Genomic DNA, 20,221 nt, shown 5'->3' on the forward strand with positions numbered 1-20,221 from the left:
AGAGAGCAAATTCAAGATCCCGATTCAAATTTAGCGCGCCGCGGCGGTCGCGCATGCGTCCGCGCTTTTCCCGGCGCGGCCGGCAGGGGGCGCCACGCCGAAATTCCGGGCGGGTTTTTCGGCGGCGCGGCGCGGCGCGGCGCGGTCAGTCCCTGGCGGCTGCGACGAGACGAGAGCAGTGGTGGCAACGGAAGCGAAGAGGCAGGTAGTCGTTGGTGGTGGTGGTGGTCGGTTAACGCGAGAGAACACGAAAGAACGGCGACATGTTGAAGCTGCCCGTGTGACATCGTGTGCGCGCGTGGCGGGCGATCTCTCATCGTGCGCGTTTTCTTTTTTTTCCCCTCCTCCCCCCCTCCCCGCCTCCGCCCGCGGTGCCAATATACTTACGGTGGATACGAGTCACGCGGCGGAGAGTGTGGTGTGCAATCCCGACGAACGGGGGAGGTGTGCGATCGCGGAAAGTGTGAAAAAAAGGATCATCGGCGAAGCGGTTGATACATGTGAATAAGTGTCGCCGGGGAACGTCATTCGTCGTCGTCGCCGTCGTCGCCGTCGTCGCCGTCGCCGCTGTCGCCGCTGTCGCCGCTGGTTTATCCCGACCCAGCAAACATGAGCTGGGGTACCGAGCTCTGGGTGAGTCTCTCTCTCTCTCTCTCTCTCTCTCTCTCTCTCTCTCTCTCTCTCTCGTAGCCTCTCTTTCTCTCTTCTTTGCGAAGCCGTTGCGTACGATCGTCCTTGTCGCTCCTCCTCTCTTCCCGCACCTTCTCGGACCTCTCCCCTCCCTTCCCACCTCGTCGCGGGCGCTCGGTCGACCCGACCTCGCGATCCTCGCGATTCCACCTTGCGGATGCATCCTCGGGGACATTTTATATTCGTTCTGAAAGTGCACATTGGCGTATTCTTAGCGCTTAAACAGTCCTCATCCGTTCAATTCGTCTGCCGTTCCCTCGTGTTTACAGCGCGAGCCCATGTTCATGTTTATCGACAACGAAGGATACAGTTGGCGTAATAATATTCGCAAAGTCGTATTTTGCATCTATCTCTTGGAATTTGGCTACCGCGAGTTTCTCTCAGGGCAGCCGGACCGTAGTGGCCGTGTACGTGACGTTTCTTGAGCTACATACCTACCTAGGTAGAGCAGAAAGTCACAATAATGTCAAAATACATCAAAATGATTTAAAAATGATCGTGAAACGTGAATTGTTGTAATCATATTTTCGTCATCTTGGCGTCATTTGACATTACTTTGACACTATCTCGTGACTTTCTGTTCTACTTGGGTACTTACCTATCTACCTACCTACCTACTGGAAACACCGATGGCCGCGCTCGTCCCATTCATTCCCTCGCAAAATTTCCTTCTGCGTTCTTTCGGACACGCGTAAACAAAGTTTTTATGTACTTTTTATTTTCTCTTTCTTTTTCTCACCGTCTTCGGCCCCGAAACGTGCTTCCACGTCGAATATATCCCAAGACAATGATTTTTACGAGACGATTCATCAGCAGATGACGATACATCGCTCGACGTGACTTTGTAGTCCAAGGCTCTTTTCTCTCCTTGAAGAAGATTACTCGAGAAACGTCGTGAAATGAATTTCGATGTTGTATGACTCGACAATTGAGTCTAAAGATGGAATTTAAAATTTATTTATAGAACTAGATTTTTTTCGATTCTACTTTATAAAAAAGTTGATTCTTTAGTGTTCAATATAAAATATTCAGGACACACTTGAATGTTCATTGTCAGAAAAACGTTGTTCTTATCTCATCCCGAATGAATGCAATTTCTTTCAAATAAGCAGTGTGTATGTGTGTGTGTGTGTGTGTGAGATACGTGATTCATTTGTATTGTAATTATATTCTTGAATAGTATTCGCGCGATAAAAGACACGTGAAAAGTCAAACTCCAAATTTCAAGGCTCTTAGTTTAATAACTGGCTGTTATCGTTAGAGATCGCTTTGACAAATTTCCAGCAGCTTACAAACCCGAGGTTGAGATGTCATCAAGTCTGTATATCTATTAAGCAGATTTTCTTATCGTTATCGTCTTCGTGTTTACGTGATCGTCTGGATTTGAAAATTACGGAAGTTCTTTATTCCTTATCGACTGAGTGTGATTGTTAAAGTCGACTGGTTTCAGATAGCTAACAGTTAGAAAGTCCTTTCCTTCGGGCACTTACTACCCCTCTCTTGTGTGAATACATCGTCCATCTATTCATCTATTTATCTATTATATCTATCGACGTCTTCGTTCTTTTCTTTTTTTTTTTTTTTTTTTTTTTTTTTTTTGCCTTAAGCAAACTCATCGTACTTTCATATACAATAGTGATTTTTTTTTACGATAAATGTGATTCATGTACTTACCACCCTCTTGCATTAGACTATTTATCGAATGCTTTATCTATATATCTTCACCTATTTATTAAACCTTTCAACAGTCGCCTCGAGCGAACTCACTGTAATCTCTCACGACCACAACTGCAGTTTCCTTCAGAAAAATGGAATCTTTATCGCATATCTTTGTTCTCTCTCTGTTTCAAAGAACAATTATCCTCTTGTTCTGCTCTATTTTTTTCCATTCTAATGAACATTCTGTTTAAAGTTTAAATAATTACTCTTCGACACGTGACTCTTTTACATGAGACTTTACATTACACTTTAGCTAAAAATTATCACCTATTCGTGTATGCATTATTATTATATTTAAAAATTACATAAGATAGTGCTTTTTAATTTTGGATGAATAAATATATAAGAATATTTTTATATTTTATTATCTACGCAATTATAACAATCTTCTTTCAAAAGACTCGTAATATTTGACTGAAGTTTAAGCAAATTAATCCTCATATTTTGATATACTATACATTTATAATTTTTCTGTCACCCCTGCATTTTTTTATAATATAATTTTTGGAAAAATATCTCTCTCTTTCTCTCTCTTTCTCGAACAGCCACCGCTGTTGTAGTCGTCGTCGTCGTATTTTCGCCAACGACATGTAACCACGATATCCCCGAAAACCAGTTCGTGTTCGCCAGGAGTTTTGCCTTTTCGGTTGCTAGCCTCAGGCGAACTGTTCCCCCGCGGTTTCCCCTGCCCCCCACCCGCGCGTTTCTTCCCCCCCCCCCCACTCCACCCCCTCGCGCAACATCGTCTTTCCTTCCACGCACCTTGCTCGTGGAGAGGAGCATATGTTCTTTTGCTTCCTTTCTCGTGAAATCTTCGACGTGACGGCCACGACGACGACAATATATCGACTTTATACGATCGACTCGCATCTTGAAGGATATAAGTACATACATACATCCTGCATTTGGAGAAAAAAATTGGTAATCAACGTCAAGATGTATCCTGAATCGTTGTAGAAATTTTCATAGCATTTATTTCTATTCTTCTATTATTTTATTCGTATTTTTATATCTTTTTTTTTTCTTATCTTTATAAAACAAAAATAAAAACATTTTCTTATTTTTTTCTTATTATTCTTATTCTTTTCTTTCTATTATTTTCTTTTATTTTTCTATTTTTATTTTTGTTTTTTTTTTTTTTTTATACATTTTTTATTTCTACATTTTTGGTGAAAAGTTACAAAAATAGAAATAAAAATGTGGAAAGGCCGTACGAAAATAACAAAGTGGCAAAAGCGATGTGATTGCCAAGTATCTTTTTATACGTGTTATATTAATACATATTAAAAAATGTGCTACTTTGATATAACATATATATCTTTATAATAGAATCAACAGAAGAAGGAATTCGTTTAGCGCAGATTACAAGAGAGTTACGCGCGTTGATCTCACAATCAGAAAAAATTCTTACGCGTGTACGCGTAAAATCGATTCACTGTTTGCTGGCGATGACGTCCCCTGCGCCTCCTCGGCCTCTCTATTAATAATTCATTCGCGCATTCCGCGCGCCATCATTTTCGTTACTCATACCCGTTACGTGTGCTCGATATACCCGATCATCTGCCAAACCAACTCTCTCGTCGATTGAAAATCATAGAGTACATCGTATATATCGAATTGCTTTTCGCACTTTGTCTATCAATCTTTCGTTCGTTGAAGATACATTTACCTCGACCAAGATATCAGAAATTTTCGAATCGTAAGAATTTGGAATCTTGGACTATGTAACGATCTATCTTTTCACCTAACGCGTTAAATATTTTTTTATTTTATTGTTTATATTTATATTATTTAAATGACTTGAATTAAAATTTTCCTAAAATTTTTTACCTAAAAAGAATAGCTATTTTTGTTATATATTAATTATTCATTAAATAGCATTCATTTTTCTTTATATATATATACTATTTATTTATTTTAATTTAATTTTTTTAAATTTCAGATATTGATGTTTGTAAAACAAAGTAAAACAATTATTTTGTAATTATAAGGAAATAGTTAATAATTTAAAGAAAATTGTTTTGCATCAGGAAAAATGTTATTTTATATTTCAATCATTATATTCTAATTTTAGGTTATTTGTTTTATAATTATTGTGTTTTTTACTTGACAAGTAACTGATTTTTTTCTATTTGACACGGAGATGATCTTACGTTTTCAATTCTTATTTTTATTATATAAGAGAATTATAGTTAATTATAATTTTTATTTTCAATGACTTATCTTGTTTTATATAGGCATAAATTGTATAAAATTTGTAATATATATATGTACATATATTTATGAATTTATGTACATATTTTGCGTGTGTGCAATGAAATTTCTTTCTTTGCCGTTTCTCTTTGTTCTCCTTTAAAGGAGATATTCTCTCTTTCTTCTCAAAGATACGACGAGGCACGCCCGTCTTGTATATACATATATGCTCACGAGTAGCTAGCGGTTAAACACGGACGCGTCTTGTATCGTGATTTGCGAGAAAGTGTACGGACACGTCAGTGACTCGTGATACGGGTAACATATCTCTGAGCTCGATCAATTTTAACAGCTGATAACGGAAATTACGCCGTATTAAGCGTTGATCGAACTCGATCAGATCGATCACGATAGAAATCTGATGTGACACTTAAATTTATTAGCAGATATTGTCACTTGTCGAGCATCGAGAATACTCGATATCGTCAGTAATATCGAGATATTTGATACAATAATTCAGAAGTAAGCGTAAAGTAATTTTTGGGTAAAATTATTCGCCGAATTTTGAGCGAGAACCACATTTTTGTCTAAATTTTCAAATATCTGAAAAAATTTGAAAATAATTTCAATCTGTCTTAATCATAACAGTTATTTTTCGGAAAATTCTGTCTGAAAAGTACAGTATAAAAAAATAACTGCAGACAAAGTGTCTGAAATTTTTTTACAGACTGTCCGAATTTTCAGAAGACTGTCTGAAATTATTTTACAGACACTCGGATCTGATTGTGAAACAAAATGTATCGGAATTTTTAGGCATTTTTTACAGTCAGTTTGCCATAAAAAAAAAATAATTGCAGACAAAGTGTCTGGAGCTTTCTTACAGGCACACTGTTCAAAAATTTTTAGACATTTTTCTAAACATTCAGAAAATTGATTCTGATGATTAGATAGATTGTCTGACATTATTTTACGGACACTCAGATCTGAAAATTCAGACAAAAATGAATTTCTGGGCTTTTTTTTTTTTTTTTTATAGAGCGCATACAAAAGAGTACTCGCTTTCCTATCGCACGGAATACTTTCTTCGAAAGTGTCCTTCGAAGAGGTCATTTTCAGTCAAATCATGAAGACGAACGAACATTTCCCCCAACTATCGATTCACCTCGTAACCAGGCGGCCAACACTGACCCTGGCAAATTAATTCGGTCCCCCAACACGCATAGTAGAATCGATAGTGCGAAGAAGGCACGTAGGAGGTGGGGCGATGAGGGAGAAGCAGGAAGGAGATATAATCCGACGCTTACGTCATCCGTATCTGTATCGCGATTCGGAAATGACGCCCGCGATTTCGCACCGGAGAAAGTAACGCTCTAAGTCTCTCCTCGTAACCTTCGTGACTTTTCCCTCCTACGCTCGTTTTGCTCCCATTTCCCGAGCATACGATGTGCGACGTGCGTAATAATAATCATCCACGTAGGTGAACCGGAAGAGAGACGCTCTCGGAGCAGCCGATCGGTATCGCGACATGATTTTTCTCTATCTGTGCAAACGAGCGTTGATTGAGAACTCTTTCTCGAACCGTTCACACTCATTCTCTTCCAGTTTTATTAATTTATTCTTCCAGATTTATTAATTTTTTTATTATAAAAATCTCTATTAAAGGCCCAGTCTACTTTAGCAGTATGAAAAGTTGAGGAATTTGTTTTGAAAAATATTACAAATCGATCTTTTTGGCGTTTTTATGTTTTTATGTTATCTGATGCTTACACGTATTCAATATTTTTGAATCCTGGATATTTGGATTGTTTTTGAAACTTGATCTAACTTTCCGTAGGATGTTTGGAACACTAAACTTAATTTTTTTAGAAAAAATTGAAAAATAATAAAGTAGTGTTATTTTAAAATTAGATACTTTAATTTTGCTGAAATTTATTTATTCGTCTCTCGAAAAGGTCAGAAAAATAATAATTATTAATTTTTTAAATGCTATTTAAGTTCAATATCCCTAAAAAGTGTCCTTTTTTTATTTGAAAATAAATTGAGTTTATTTGGTCCATTACAGTCCATTACATAATTTTCAAGATATCCGAATTTTCACAGTAACTTTGCAAATAGTGTTTTAAAAAAGAAAATGCGTTTAAAATTAATTTTGCAGACTTATTTACAGATCCGTGCTCTTATTCGAAGTTTTATAACTCTGTCAATTTTGCGAATTTTTCAAGCAAATGTTTAAAAAAAAGTCGATTTTTTTTATTCTCTATAATAGATCCTTAAATTTCAGCCTCGCTGGATATCCTTAATATCCATAAATATACGTCATTCATTATTATCAGACTCCTGTAATAATCTATAATCTTAGAATCTTAATAATTAGGCTATTAAGCTGTTGCTTAATGCATATAATAATTGCCGCTAATCGTTCGACTTTCTCGACATTTTTCCGGTGAATTTTTTCAATAAAGGGAGACTGTATCCGGAAATGAAATGCTCGAGGCGACAGGAATGTGCTGTCAAATCACAGCGGCACGCACGAGACCTCGACGAGCCTTTTATGAGCTAAAGACGGTTATTCATCATTTTTCGCTGAAACGCATAATCGACTAACGGAAACGCGCTCCGCGAAATTTCCTAATGGAGATTAGGCGAGTAAGCGCTTCATCTTTTGTAACTGTACTATTGTATATCGCACGGATATGCCTACCATCATGAAAGAAATTTCGTTGGGGGAAAAAAATGTATCTTATTGATGAAGGGAATTTTAACTGATTGACAACTTTTCAATAAAGAACGACATTTCCAGCATAATTTTATCAAACACGAAAAGGTTTGTCTCTCATAAATATAAACGATATTTTCAATGCGATAGCAAAAAAAATGTGTCTTTTTTTATAATATTTACATTACTGAAAGTATATGAATAAATATATATATGTCAAGACAACATGTGTGCATATATATCTTCTCTCTTCACCATTTATAGGAAAACCGCTGATAGCTTCTAACTGTACCTTTATAAATTCCTTTTAATGACAAACTGCACACTAGGTGGAATCTCTTATCGAAACGCGTGGCGTAATTTAAATTTACCGTAAAGAAAAGGCATGAGGAAGTAGCGGTCAAATAAGTAACGACTTATTTATAACGTAATTATAATTGTGCAGCGAAAACTCTTTCCAGTTCTACGATTTGCTTGTAGATCAACCGGATGTCCTTCTTATTATCAAGTCTTATTTATTTTTCTAATCGATTTTTTCACACGTACGGAAAATGTGATATTACGGTATCTTTTACGTGAAGGAAAATATAAAACTGCGAGAATAATTTTATTTTAATTTAGTTAAATTATTTTAATTAAAATTAATTGAATTAATCAATTTTGAAATATTTGGTAATTTTTAATTAATAAATTAAAAATAATTTCTATTAATACGAAATCTTTGAAAAACGACATGCATTTGCAGAGTGCAATTTACATGTACTTGCAATTAATGACTATTATTTCTATATAAGTTTATAAGCAGTATTGTTCGTAATATAATGATATCATTCGCGTGAATATTCTTCGATTCGCGTGGCGACGAAAGGGTTAACCGGGGTGATTGGGGCTTATCGTGACACCACCACATAAACGAGTTTGTCCGGTTTGGCAGATTCCAGTCAACACCGTTATTATGCGCTTTTCCCGGCTTTGCATTACTTTCGCTCGAAATTCGACCAAATCATCCGGTCTCTTGCAATACTTCGAATAAAATTTTACCCTTTATATCTTTTAATATAATAATATTATTTTTATATCGATATTACGTTTATATATGTGTCAATTCTATTTTATTATTTTTATATTGATATTACGTTTATATATTATAAATTTTTTTACTTATACTTGTAACATTTTAAAGATTATATTTTTATAAATCTATTGCGTCTATTGCTTCTATCATTTCTTTTTGATATTACATAACATCGACATCATATGAAATGTTTATTTTTCACTTCGTTTTTCATTCTTATTGAATGAAGACATTCTGTTAACGTTTAATTTTCTTTTTTAATTAAACACATTGTACTCTAAATTTTTTTTGTATATTTGATATAAATATTTCAATTTAAGTTGATTAAATTTAAATCTTTTTACTTTTTAAAATTAAATTAGACATTTAAAAAATGAAATTTTATTTAAAAATTATTTAGACTAAAATTTAAATAAATCAAATTTAATGAAAATATGATTTAAAAAACTGGTTTAATTTTTTATACATATGCATGAACATAAAGGAGTGGAAGATCGACATTGATTCAATAAATTCATCGAATCGAGAACGGTTTGCTTTGACGAAAAATTACAGCTCTCAGCTTTTACATGCGTTACAGAGTATTCCAGTTCAAAATTTAAAACGCTTCGCAAAATATTCCCACGTTTCACAGACAACCAGTAGCTATTATCGTACATGGTTGACCGAAGATGTTTGCATGATTACACGGTTCGTATATCGGTTGTTTGTGGAATTCTACGAGATATTCCATGAAAAAAAAATATAAGAATAATTTCCATGCGATTGTTTAAACAATACTATGCTAAAGAAAAATATCTAGTTTGTAAGTTTTTGATCAGTTTTCAATCTCGACGGTAGAATCAATAATATTTTGAAAAGTTAAATGATATATATCTGTTATATTTCTTTTTACCATTCTTTTTTTTTTATTTAAAAAGGTTTAAAAATAGAGAGAATCTTATTTTCTTAATTTTCTTCAGATTCTTCAAAGTGAAGAAGTTATTTCAGAAACTTAGAGTCTCTGTTCTATTAGCTTTAAATATCTTTCTTTAAATTTTTATAAATATGTGGGTTAGATGTAAATTCGGAAGTATAGAAATTCGGAAACCTCAATTTTCTCCGGAGAAATTTAATATGTACGTATATTATATTACGTGTTACACGCATGCATGAAGATACATACACGATGTCTCGTATAATTATTTTTGGAATAATAGTTACTATGTCAGTGTGTCAATAGAGAAGAAAATTATCTATACCTGCAGATAGAAATGTTATAATTATTATTTAAAAAATTTTTTAAATATAAATGCAATTGTATTTTGTTACGTATCAAATGCAAACGTATAAAGAGTAAATCGATTAAATAGCTTTCGCTGATCTCTTCGAAAAATATCAATTTTCTATTGACATAAACCACGTGTGTTAAATATATAATGATGTACACGTAAAATTGTTAAAGAAATTTTATTGAAGAGATTATCTCGTGGAAGTGCAATTATCTCGAAGAGATGCAAATGTTACTTCGAGGTGGTATCGTGGAGCTATAATGCGTGTGATTTTTCTGTCGCGAAGATGAGTATTTCTGCGCACGCGACTGTAGAGGGTCTCGTAGAAAGCAACATGCGAAATATTTATGGGAATGCATGGTATTATTTGTCTCTTTTCAATAATTATTAATTGTAATTTTTAACAATTATAAATTATTTTATTGAAACTTATAAATAATTTTATTATAAATTTATATTTTTAACAATTATAAATTATTCTTATAATTTATAAAAAGTATATCGTGGTCTTTAAAAATATACATGTATATGTGAATGACATATGTTTAATCGTAATGTGATGCGGGAATTCTGATTGGCGGACGTAGGGGCAACGATCTCTCATCGGTTTCAACGGCTTCTTCGTTGAAAGAGATTTTCCAGAGGTGTACCATGTATGTTAACCAATTCCACGTTTGCGCGTGACACCCCGTAGACGTCTGTCTCGCCTTTTTCTCGGGTACGCCAGCGTGCGTGGCCGCGAACCGTGCGGAGGGAAAGAATCTGCCCCACCCACGCATCTCGCGCCGAATCTCTATAAATACCGGGCTCTCGAGAACGCACTCTTACTTGGGCCGGCAGACAGTGTGCGAGAGTGAAACTCTCGGAATGGGAGCGAGAGGGACTGGCATCCGCGTTGATTAAGGCCGCGCGGACCTCGCGAGCTATGCAGATTAGACCTTTTTTCACACACATACACACACACACACACACGCGCGCGCGCGCGTAAAAATATAAACGAGGTTTGCTTTGAAATCTATATGATATTTTACGCAAAATGATTTTAATATTATAATTGATTTTAATGACTTTAATAATGTGAATTCCACGAATTTAAGAAAATTATTTTAATAATAAAAAAAAAATAATTTAAGAAGTCATGCTCAGTCAGGAATTTTGACAAACATCGATTTTTGGGTTTTGACATTTGCTGTAAGTATAACATCTGAAGAATATTCTCTGTAAGTTTCGAGTTAATCCGAATAAAATTAACGGACTTACAAGCATTCAAAGTATGAGCAAGTATAGTGCAGTAACTGCACGCAGGGAAGAGTGCTTTGTCGGTAGTATCAAATTGATGTTTTAGAGGCTACAATTTCTTCCAAAAATTTATTATACGGGCCTGAAATGATTCTATGTAAATTTAAAAAAATGAATATTTTATTTCAATGTAAACCTGTTTTGAAACTTTAAACGTGTTTTTTTTTTCAAAATCACATTTTTAAAATCGGTGACCAAGATAGCTCGAAAACTATTGCATCAATTTATTTCAAATTTTACAGGCTTATTTCAGATATAAAAACTAGTCCTTGAACGAAGGATTTTTTTTTTCGATGTATAGTTTTTTTTTAATTGACGAAAAAGGAGCGATTTTTTCATCGAAAATCAAAAGTTTAACTTTAGACGTCCGCCATTTTGTCCCAAATCAATATTTCGAAAAACTGTTCGTTCAAGAACTAGATAATTTAATATATTAAATAAATTTTTGCGAATTTTTTTTATTTCGAAAAATTATATGAAATTTGTAAAAACATATTCTCTTCAAATATAAAAACTTTTTTTTTAAGTCTTACAGTTTTTGAGAAAAAAATTCCCAAAATCACGTTTTTTTTCGGCTTCCTGATTGAGCATGGCCCCTTAATCTAAAATTTAATTTAAAATGATAATGAATAAAATAATTTTAATAGTTAATAGTTAATAATAGTTAGATGTAATTATAATAATTTTTTTCTATTATTTTTTATATTACTTAAATTGAATCACTAGCGAGGATGTGAAAGCTAAGCATACGCGAATAAAATTAAGGTGATAAAATAGATCTCTTTTGTTTTTTTTTATATTTTATCAAGATTTCGAGAAACTGAAAAACTGATAAAAATATGTGAAAAAAATCAATATATAATAGAATTGTAATACAATATATGATACTCTTTTAGTAGACTCATAAGTTTTTCTTTAACGAGAATTCGAGTCGGTTTTCCTACTTTTTGCAGTTCGTATACCTAGACGATTCTTACGTAAGAGACAAAGTATGCTAATTTTTCAACAGTCTATCGAACAATCACGCACGCAACGTTGTATCGTGTTACCTGGCGCAAACTTGTATTTTACCGATTCTTTAAGTAAACTTTTCTTTAATATTTAAAATTTATAAAAAAATATCTTTTCCCTTAAATTTTTCTTCATTATAAAATTTAAATATATTTTTCTCTCAATTTTTATTTCTTATAAAATTTATAAAAAGATATTTTTCCCTAAATTTTTCTTTTATTATAAAAAACATTTTTCTCTAAAAATATCTCAATATTTCTTTTGATTAACTATTTCTTTTTATATCCTGAAGAATTATTCTGCGTTGGAAAAAAAGTTGAATTTAACTTTCATTCAAAGAACATTCAACCGCTATTTCGGCCGAAACAAAGCGCTACGACATCGAGAGTGTCCCACGCGCGTTTCTTATCTGCTGCCGCATCCTCCGCTGATATCGCGCGAGCCCTAGATTACCTCCTCTCCCGCTCGGTCTGTCCCTCTCATTCAATCTTCGTTTTCATTCCGAGGCGACGGACGAATGAAACGAATCACATTTGCAATGTGATTCATGCGGACGACGATTAAAAGTGTGCTGAAAAATATGAGTGACTCAAGCATGCGATCAAATTGAGCTGTGATAAGTCGAAAGTGATATCGTCCGACGACGACCTTTTTATGACCCGATCAAAAGTCGAGAATCACTTATTGTTATTTCCCGCTCATATAATCATGACTAATCGACCATCGTGGCCTAATTGAATAGGAAGGGAGAAAATAGCCCAATTTAGTGTTTTTGATAAAATATTTTTAATGTCAAGTTTCAAATTAAAATTCCAATCAAATAAAATCATGAAATTATGCAAGCAATAATTTTTTACATTTCCTTCAAACCTCAAATTATTTGTTTTTAGTCTTAAAATTTATTATCATTTTAATAGTCTTGTTATCAAAAGACTGACCATAAATAAGTCATTGAAAATTGACAGGTCTTTTTTTATATGGAATAAAAATGGTCGGAGATTCTCACGAATACATATAATAATGAGACAAGTGGCACGTGCACACGCACGTACGTACATGCGAACACGCAAATTAATTAACATAGAATTAGCAAGGCATTTGTCATTATTTTGTATTGTGGTCAACGACTTTACGTACCTTCACTGCATATTTTTCTATCGTTTTTATTTTTTTATTTTATTTTTTTTTTCGCCCGAGCTACCGAGGTGTGTCTCGTAATATCATTGTTAAACGAGAACTGTATCTCACGTCACAAATTATTAACGCATGACATCGAGTCTACCTTATTCATGACTTTTACGTTTAATATGAACACACACATTTTTGCGAATTCAAAGAATATCAGTTACATTCTGTAAGTATTTTTTCAATAGAAACGCGATAGAACCCTGGAATTGTACTTGTTCCGAGAAAAATTACAATCAATGGAGAGATAAGAATCTCTGCAGATAAATCACAGATTAGATAAATGAAACGCGGAGCAATTGCGTGAAATCGACGATGACGCTCCAACTTGTCATGATCATTTACGCCGTTATTGTTCAATGCCTATAAATATACGATTCTTCGCTTATATGCCATTCATTATGCACGCAGTAGATATTATGTCTCGCATGTGCAGATGAATGCAATTGCATCTCAAGATTCATTCTTCAAGACATGATAGAATTTCAAAATCACAGAGCATCCATAGAGGTATCTCTTAAATAAATTAAAAGAGAATCCTACAATCTAAAGATACTTCAACCAGAGTTGGCGGAAAAGTCTAAAATGAGTGGAAAAACTAGCACACCACAAATTCCAGTTTTACTGTCCTGAATTTTATCCATTGAAATAAATTGGCAAAATATAATAAAATAAAAATGCCTATTATTTAACTAAAATATATTATATAATTTTATGCAAAATTTTTAATTTAATTAATCAATCTTACTAATTATTATATATTATAGTATTTATAAAAAAAAAACGTAATTAATATAATAATAAAATTTTTTTAATTAATATGTGAAATACATTTTTAAAACAAAAACTTTAGAAATATAAATTTTAATTAATTTTTAGTTTAATGAGAAAAATATAGCAGAATTAAAAATTTTTATGAATATAGATCTCATTAGCGTTTATCATTCAACATTTTGTAACAAAAATACTAATTTATTTGCTAGGTCTTTTACGGATTTTATTTTGGACTTATATATATAAGTCCAAAATAAAATTCGTAAAAGACGTAGCAAATAAATTAGTATTTTTGTTACATTTTTAATAGCAAAACCAGTTCCTTTTTTTTTCTTGAATATATCAGTTTTTATCACTGGTATGGATTTTTATTATCCAAAACAAATTTTGCCAATTCTGACTGCAATAAAATTAAGACTTATCATTAACATTTTGACAGTGAGTAAAAACACACCACGATCGATTAATTAAGAGTTCGAGAAGTTTCAAACTTGCAATCGCTCGCGATAGTCGTGAGACCACAACAAATTAATTAATGTCAAGAGCGAGATCCGTCGTTTGCGATCGAGTCGGCACTTGTGCGCGGAGACGTTGCAGGATTTACGGTATCTATTAAAAGCTCTCCCTCTTTCTCTCTCAAGAGCAAGGATCTGTTTGTGCTCATGAAAGTGCGAAAAGCTTGGCGCATGCCAGCTGCTTCTTCGACCTTTGAATATTTTCTACATAAGAGTCCCAAGGCCCATGTCCATATATAATTATGCGCAGTGTCGCGAAAAGTGACGGTAATAAAGCGAGACTAATTTAGATTAAGACAAGTGAATAAGTGACTACAAGTGTTTTCACTAGAGTATTTTTTATGATTTTATGCAATTTAATGGAAACCAGAAAAAAATACTGATTTATAAAAGAATTTATCAAAATCACAGAGCGTTCTAAAGGAAATGTCATTGTTAGACGAGCTAAAAAAGAATCTAAAAAAAAAATCTCTTGTAATCTAAAGATACTTCAGGATAGAGGAAAAGTTCAGTGGAAAAACTCAGAATGTCATAAATTCTGGTTTTTACTGTTTGAGATTTTATTAGAATAAATTAACGAGAAAACTACAAGAAAACTAATGTGTAAAAAAAAAATATATTTATATAATTTTGCAAAATGACACTTTTGCTTTAATTAATAAATCATACTATAAACATTACATTTTAAACCGACATCTACAATCATTAATTTTTTTTAATTCAAATAAATATACGAAATATATACATATAATTTGCGATATAATTCAGCTATATTTATTAACGTTGCTGAAGCTCTAATTAAAAGTAAATTTAAAAAATCTAATTAAAAGGATTTTAATTAGGATTAAAATTTTAATTAAGATTAAAACTAAGATGAGGCTCTATTTTTATTTGTATAAGGTAGAGAAAGAAAAAAGAGATTGACAGGAATTAGTAACGCAATCAATTGTCACTCTTTCATTTCAACGACTACTTATTCCATCGCGTCAAATTATACGTAATATCGGCGTCGTAAGTATTCGCAAAGAGATTCGCCGCCGAAAGAAGAGATGGTGTTGTCGAAAGACAGGGCGTCGAGACTGCCTGCAAATTCTCAGGAATGTTGTCACAGGTCAGGACGGACTACTATCGTATCGCCTTGGCCCGTATGCTAACGGAGCAATGGGTAAACGTCGTCTCCGCCTAGTGAGAGGCGAGAGATACCCGCAGAGCCGACATTGTAGACCGAATCGTAGGAAACGAGAGGGAAATCCAATATCCAGGTAGATGGGCTCGAAGAAAATCCGCCGACAATTCAATAGAAGGTTCACATGTGGTCGAGATCCTGCAAATAAATTATGTTTTGTTTTATGGTTGGCTCAAAAATATTTTGAAAAACTCGAGCTCTCCGTTCGGTGATATCTGAATTGCTGGCTATCACAGAGTTTCTACTCCCTAAAACAACATGGAATTCTCAGAAAAAATTTTTTTTTAATTTGAAGAAATCAGGGAATTTTCGTAGGATTTTCTTTTTATTAGCATTCAGAGAATTATTTGTTTAAAATATAAATATATGTCTATCTTTGTTTATATATTCAATGTCTTAACAATAGATGTGCAAATATTCTTTAATTTTTATAAAAATTTTGATAAAAAACTAAAAAATGTTATAACAGTTAAAATTAAAATCTTATGGCTTTGTGATTTTCTTAAGCATTAGAAAACGCATTCCCCAAAATTATATTTTAAATACTTCTATATTTTTTGATGCAATTTTCTAAAATAAGTTTTTTTTTTATTGTAAAACCAATTGTTTTACCTGGAAGCTCAGGGAATTTTTAGGTAATCTTTTTACAAGATTTGAGTAAATATCAATCATACCAATGCGACAAAGTTCCCGATTACCTACTTCACTTTCCTAATCGTAATCTCGTCACGTGCGAGGACTCGGAGTGAGTGCATAATCTACGATTATACCTATTGCATCGAGCATTCTATCGCGAACACACTGGACGCATTGTCCCTGTTTACGACATGAAGCCCGTAAATGCATTCCGTGAGATTTACAATGCACAAAAGCGCAATAATGGCCTCCCGATCGGAATGTCACGTTTTCTGAATTTTGTACTTCTCGTTTTTTCCTTTTTAATTATTATACGCACGAACGCGAGATATATGCATATTGGCGACGTATTATTATATATATTATTATTATACTTTTTTTATTCTTTTCAAAATTCGCTTATATTTATTTATTTGAATAAATCTCTTGACGCGATCTTACCTAAGATTTAATTTTGTAGGAAGAGAAACGTAATATTTTATATAGAGAGTGAAAGGAAAATTAAATAGAATGCTGGAATGTGAAAAATTTATGAAAATATAAATTTCCTTATATGGAGATTTTTTAATAGAACGGAAATATTTTATATTTTGCTCTTAGGATTATTTTACAATTATTCGAAATCGACTTTACGATCTCAACTTTTCATAAAATCAAGACATTTAGGTCGTAATGTTTTACTAAATTTTTTAATAATATAACAGATATTTTTACATTTTATTGAAATAATGAGGGTATAACTTTACATAAGTATCGAATTTTTTTTATGTAACTTTTAAAGTTAACAGTTTGACCTCTATCTTGTTTGATTACATTAAAAATTTATTACATATAAAAATGAAAAGATAGAATACAAAAAAAAAAAAATATTAAAATTGTGCGGGGAATTTTCTTCTTAAAATCGAATATTAGATTTATTTGGAAAGATTTTTCAGTAATTTTCAATAATTCGTTCCACTTATGAATTAATTAATTTAAAAGTTCAAATTTTGACATTTAAAAAGTAGATAATTGAACGAATTAAAAATTGAAACTTTTCAATATTCTCAGAACATTTGCATTTGACATCATCTTTACGTACAACAGTTTTATTATATTTCCCTCTTTGTTTCTCTTTCTTTTTTTATTCTATATTATCTTCTCTTTAGTTCTTTCTCTTTTTTCAATTTCTTTCAATATTTCATCTTCCAATTAACTATTTCGCTCAGTCTTTACTTTTTTTTATTTATCCCTTTCGAGTTGCGTACAGTATACAGAGAAATGTGAGATCAATAGGGTGGAGGATGTGGGAGTCACCCCCGACGCTATTCCGTGACTCATAATGCACACTTGTTCGAGCCCATAGCATAATAGTTTGCTTCGTGTGTGATTCTTAGTTTTCAAACAATTTTTACGATGTAATTTTTTACTCGCTTTGGCTTCAGAACATGCTGTTCTTATCGATCGTCTCCATAAACCCTTCCTCCCTCCTCTCTACAGTCCGTTGCTGTTACAGACGCAAGCATGCAAGAATCTCTAGGAAAAAGAGAAGAATAGGAAAATGATGGAATTATTTTCTGAAGAGAGTGGGTTTTTTCAAGCTTGAAAAATTATTAGGCTTATATATTTCTAGATTTTCAAATTTGTAACGGACATTTGATTTATACGATTTTTATGCTAGAAAAGGAGAAAATAAAAGTAATATTTTTTAAGAAGGAAAGGGACAAAATTTGAGCGTATTTTCGGAATTTGTGATAATTTTGATTTTTGACTTTTCTTTTTGAATTTCTTTCTTAATTTTTTAAAATTATTGATAATATTTTGATTGTTACATATTTACGTGTTACATATTTACGTGTTGCATATGTTGATTGTTGCATATTTATCGTTTCCAAAGCAAAATCAGGAAAGCGAAAGGAAAGTATTATAATACAATGTTGGCATTATATCTCTTGAATATTAAAAAAAAATAATAATTTAAAAGAAAATAAAAAAAAAGTTTGAAATGGAAAATCGACATAAAAATTATCATAATTTCTTTGCATAATAAAAAAATTTTCGAAAATATGCTCTCTTTCCTTCTTGTAAAATATTTTCATTTTGTTGAATTGTTTTATCCACGTTTCCATAACTGCGATGAGCTGTTCGATTTTCTGCTAACGCACTTTTTTGGAGAAGGTCTCACCGCGGTGAGTCATAGCTCGACAGTGTGTTCCCCATATATCGACCTGTGACATGGACGGAACGCAGGGTTGGTGGTTGATAGAGGTTTGCCAGAGTCTATTCACGGAGGCTAACACTCTGCATGCGCGGAAATCGATTCGTCATAATGGAGTATAATTTAATTTGTTTCTTCAAACGAATCATTCAGCGTGATCGACTCTTGGAAGTAACGATGACGTCCGATAAATAATGATCGTCGACGTCATCGTACCATACATGGGGCCCACGCTCGATACTGTCCAAACACAATTATTTTTATGTCAGGGGTTGAAATCGCTATTAATCTCAATGGTTTCGAATTTCGATGCAAAAGTGATCCCTTATTCGTTTATTCATGCGCAAATATTTGAAGTATCAATCGAATTATGAGAAAATTGGATTATATGTCAAAGTATTCGACGATATAGAGCAAATATATTTAGTATATTTTAATATGCTATATTGTAGTTATTTTTAAAATATATTTAAAATATGAAATTAAATATTAAATATTTTACAAATACATTGTAATTATTTTTTCGAATATTTAAAAATGTTTGCAAATATATATATTCTTTTTTAATATTAAATATTATTATATATTTCCGAATATAGGAATATACAAAATTAGTTTATATCAAAATATAAAGAAAATATAAAGAAAATTTATAGAAGCAATTTAAATGTGTTCCAATGAACAGACAAAAAATTTTTTTTCTCAATTATTAAACTTATTAATATTTTTAATGAGGATTTATACACATATTTCTACTTCTTAAAATATTATAACTAACATAAATTTTCAATTGTAAATAATTATATAATTTTTTGAAATAATCTAAAATTTAAAAAAATACAATCTAATAAAAAATTTCTTTAATTTCTGTTTTATTTAATTTCATTTACATTGGTTGTGTTTTACACATTTTTCTGTAAATAAAAGAATAGTTCAGTATTCTGTGACTCACGTTGTATGCGCAAATTCGTTCCCTAGTTGCTTCAAATATGCGATACGCTCTGCAATTAACGATGTTATCGGTGGAATTCTCGAAGGAAATATCCGTAGGAAAAACGGGGAATTTAATAATCCGTGCCGATATACCGGGTGGTATCGACGGCAAGAGAGCAAACTGATCGGTGATTGCCCGTCGTCGTCGTCGATAGTTTCGCGCACACACATGGTGTGCGTTCGCCGACTATCACCTGCGCTACCAGTTCTCCGTTATTTCATTGCAAATTACTCGGCGAGCCACGAGCCGAGTTATACAGTTATCACAATGAGAAAGTTGTTCCGATCCGAGAGACGCACGAGTGACTTCGTCGTGCGATTGCGATCCGCGAGTATGATTTCGAAAATTCACCGTATAAATAAATCTCGAACGAATGGGAGAAAATTGCGTGAAGCATGAATTAAACGGTTTATAATACTTAAGCTGCGACATCCATGAAATTGCCTAATTTTTTTTCCCCTATTCATTTATCTATTTTTAAGACAAAATGTTATTCTTCGGTTATTTTCACATTTTTTTTTTTTTTTTTTTTTTACGAAAAATCAGAAGAGAGCGACGATTAATCGATAAGCCAAGTTGTATATGAATTATATGTTCAAAATACATTATAAATGTATACTTCTGTCTATCTCTGTTTATATATTTAATGCCTTAACAAAATATTGAATATGCAATACATATTTTTTATTAATTTTTAATAATAAAAAAATAATGTTTTGCAGAAGCTAATTAAGAAATCTTTATCGATTCAAAGACTATC

General features: G+C 32.6%; 1 protein-coding gene across 7 annotated transcripts in view; it reads left to right on the forward strand.

Annotated features, from left to right (window-relative positions):
- The first annotated feature begins 155 nt into the window (after positions 1-155).
- Cip4 (formin-binding protein 1-like Cip4) overlaps positions 156-20,221 on the forward strand; it is a 37,202-nt gene continuing 17,136 nt past the window's right edge. For 5 of the 7 annotated variants that reach the window (XM_072897099.1, XM_072897102.1, XM_072897100.1 and 2 more), the window contains exon 1: positions 3,178-3,330. In XM_072897099.1, the coding sequence (XP_072753200.1) occupies positions 3,193-3,330 (138 nt within the window). In that variant the 5' untranslated portion in view covers positions 3,178-3,192. Of the gene's footprint in view, positions 634-752; positions 1,098-3,177; positions 3,331-20,221 lie in introns of those variants that run through there. The other 2 variants (XM_072897106.1, XM_072897101.1) reach the window with 2 other exon arrangements.

Source organism: Anoplolepis gracilipes, chromosome 7 (genome assembly GCF_047496725.1).
Source record: "Anoplolepis gracilipes chromosome 7, ASM4749672v1, whole genome shotgun sequence".
NCBI classification, from domain to species: Eukaryota; Metazoa; Arthropoda; class Insecta; order Hymenoptera; family Formicidae; genus Anoplolepis; species Anoplolepis gracilipes.